At 61.8% G+C, this 2,558-nt stretch overlaps 1 protein-coding gene across 1 annotated transcript; it reads right to left on the reverse strand.

Annotated features, from left to right (window-relative positions):
* Positions 1-699: 699 nt before the first annotated feature.
* Positions 700-1,326, reverse strand: LOC142361087 (histone H2A type 1-like). Its single transcript, XM_075417833.1, has one exon. It carries the CDS (start codon positions 1,324-1,326, stop codon positions 700-702), a length of 627 nt encoding a protein of 208 aa, XP_075273948.1.
* Positions 1,327-2,558: the final 1,232 nt, after the last annotated feature.

Below are 2,558 nucleotides of genomic sequence, written 5' to 3' on the forward strand. Positions count from 1 at the left end.
CCAGGGTCCCGAGTGGGTAGATGCCCCATGGGAAGATCCCAGAGGAGGGCCTGTCTCCAGCTGGGCAGAAAGGTGAGCAGACTGCTCAGGTTGGATCCAGAACCTGCGTGCTCTCAGACAGCCGTGCAAAGCAAGGTGTGGAAAACACGGGCCGTCGGGCTCTGCATGGGCAGACAGCTGTGGGAGTTGGGGTTCGGGCTGCGATGAGCTCAAGAGCTTTCGTGCCCTCCCCACCCAGGAAGGGCAAACGCAGCTGGACTGTGGGGCACTGGCTGTCTCTCCCGTACTCCCCCTTGGGTCGGCGCAAGAGAAAGCTCCAGGACGCTCTGCTCTTCCAGAAACATTCCCCCTCACCCTCCCTTACAGTCTGGGGGACAGTGATCCCTGCTTCCCCCCTAAACTACTGTCAGACCACATGCAAACCTGAGCTGGAGGCAGGAGCTGCCCGTCAGGGCCACTTGCCCTCCAGGCAGGTTCCTGCCCTCCTGCTCAGCCAGGGCTGCTCTACAGCCTCCCCCCTCATCCAGCTGTGTGCCCTTGTCCAGCCAGGAGACGCCAGGCCAACACGCAGCACAAAAGGCCCCGCGTCCCGCATGGCACTGCAAAAGCTTTTATTGCACCTGTAGAGCACAGTGCCTTGCCCGTGTAGCAGGGCGTGCCTTGCCCGGGTGGTGTGGGGCAAGAGCTTCTGCTCCCTTCTCACTTCACAGCAGGAAAGGCACGGGCAGGCGCAGCCCTGTGCTTGGGGCGTCTCTTCTTACTGGTGGTCGTCCTCTTTCTGGAGGGTGAGCCCACGCGCTGGCTGCGGGGGACAGTCCCGCCGCGGCGCCAGTGCACGCCGCCTCGTAGGAGCCGCTTGAGCGCGGAGCTCTCCCGCACGGCCGTCTGCAAGTGCGATGGAGAAATGCACTGCTGCTTGCTCCTCTTGGAAGCCCTGCCGGCCACGTCCATGGCCTGGCGCGTCACCCACTGCAGCACCGCAGCCAGGAAGACGGGGGCCTGGGCTCCAACGCACTCCGCAAAGCGGCCGCTGCGCAGCTGCCGTTCCACGCGGCTGACGGGGAAGAGCAGCCCAGCCCGGGAGGAGCGGGAGCAGCGGCTCTTCCTGGGCTTTGCTTCGCTGCCTTCGGAGGGGCCCCCGGAGCCCGTCTCTTCGGTCTCCATCTCCTGCTCGGGCACCGTGCAGACCTCCTCTGCTCCCGACATGCCACTCGCAGCTCTCTCCGGTGTCTCTGCGCCGCGCCTGTCTGTGCCCGCCTGTCCTGGCCCTCCTTGCTGGCCCTGTCCGGTGGCTCCTGTCGCTGGGCTGGGGTTGCCTGAGCTCATCCCCGCCGGCCCGGCCAAGCCCTGCCTACGGCCGACCCTGCTGTGGCCGAGCCCCTCGGAAGCAGGGCTCCGGCTCCGGCTCTCTCCTGCGTGGACTGGGGCTCTTTGGTCCTGGGCAGCGGGAGCACACGCTCTACTTGGGTGGTGTGGACCAATAGGGAAGGACCTCCTCTGTGACCTCACCGCTCTGCTTGTGACATCATCTGCACTGGCCCTGCCCCGAGTGGATGAGCTCAGGGAGCAGCTTTGCTTCGCAGCTCCGCTCCCGTTTTCCGTGGCAGAGGCTTTCCCAGCGCTTGGCCCAGGGAGGATCCGCCACAAGGCCGTGCGCTCTCCTCTCCTCTGCCTTCCGCTCCCCGTCCCTGCCCTGCGACAGCTCTGCCTTCAGCCCTTGCCTCTCCCCTTCAGCCCAAACCCGCATGGCTGCTCCTGGGGAGAGGACTTCCTTCCCTTCACCCTTCCCCATGTTGTGGGATCCCAGAGCCACAGGTTGCCCAGACATGGGTCGAGTTGGGTCCTGTCTGTCAAGGCCTATCAGTATAGAAGGGTCATTAGTATGGGTCTCCTTCAGCCCAGCTGGTGATGGCCTCTCCTCAAAGAACACAGCTCCTGCAGCTTCATCAGTCCTATGTCACAGAGTTCCCCTCAGACCCCAAGTTAGCTCCACATCCATTTATGCTGCATTCAAGCTGAGACTGTTGGAGAGCACAGCTGGGCTTGTGACTCTTCTCCTCGTGGACGCTTGGTGTGAAGTTAGGAACGCCTGTTCATGTGGAGTTTACCAGTTCTCTGAGCGCAGGGAAACAGACTGGCTCTCTCACACCCTTCCACTCTGTGGTGGTAGGCTAGACTCCCTAAAGCTGAAGCACAGCCAGAGAAAAGGACAAGAGTGACTGTGACTTGCTCTTGCTATTTTGATTTGCTCTCTTTGTCTTGGTGGGAGAGACACAAAGCTGTTGTTAAGTCGAGCCAGGGAGCTGCTCTGTCTCTGATTGCCCTCTGTGGGAAAGCATCTGCCCTAGCTACTCCACACAGCAAAACATCATCCTACCTCGTGGCCGGCCTGGCTGCGCACACCCAGAGCAGAGCATGAGGGAGCAGTATGTATCTCAATGATGGGGATCCAGCATCTTTCGAGGGGCTGGGTCTTCTACTGCTCATGTCCGAAGCTTGCTTCCACTTGTCTCCTCCAAGGCCTTCCAACCCAGTCACACTCAGCAAGAATGGAAGTG

The sequence above is a fragment of the Opisthocomus hoazin genome, chromosome 1, assembly GCF_030867145.1.
Source record: "Opisthocomus hoazin isolate bOpiHoa1 chromosome 1, bOpiHoa1.hap1, whole genome shotgun sequence".
In the NCBI taxonomy this organism is placed as follows: Eukaryota; Metazoa; Chordata; class Aves; order Opisthocomiformes; family Opisthocomidae; genus Opisthocomus; species Opisthocomus hoazin.

Coding starts and splice junctions, on each gene's coding strand:
- LOC142361087 (XM_075417833.1), bottom strand. CDS start 1,326: ATGAGCTCAGGCAACCCCAGCCCAGCGACAGGAGCCACCGGACAGGGC.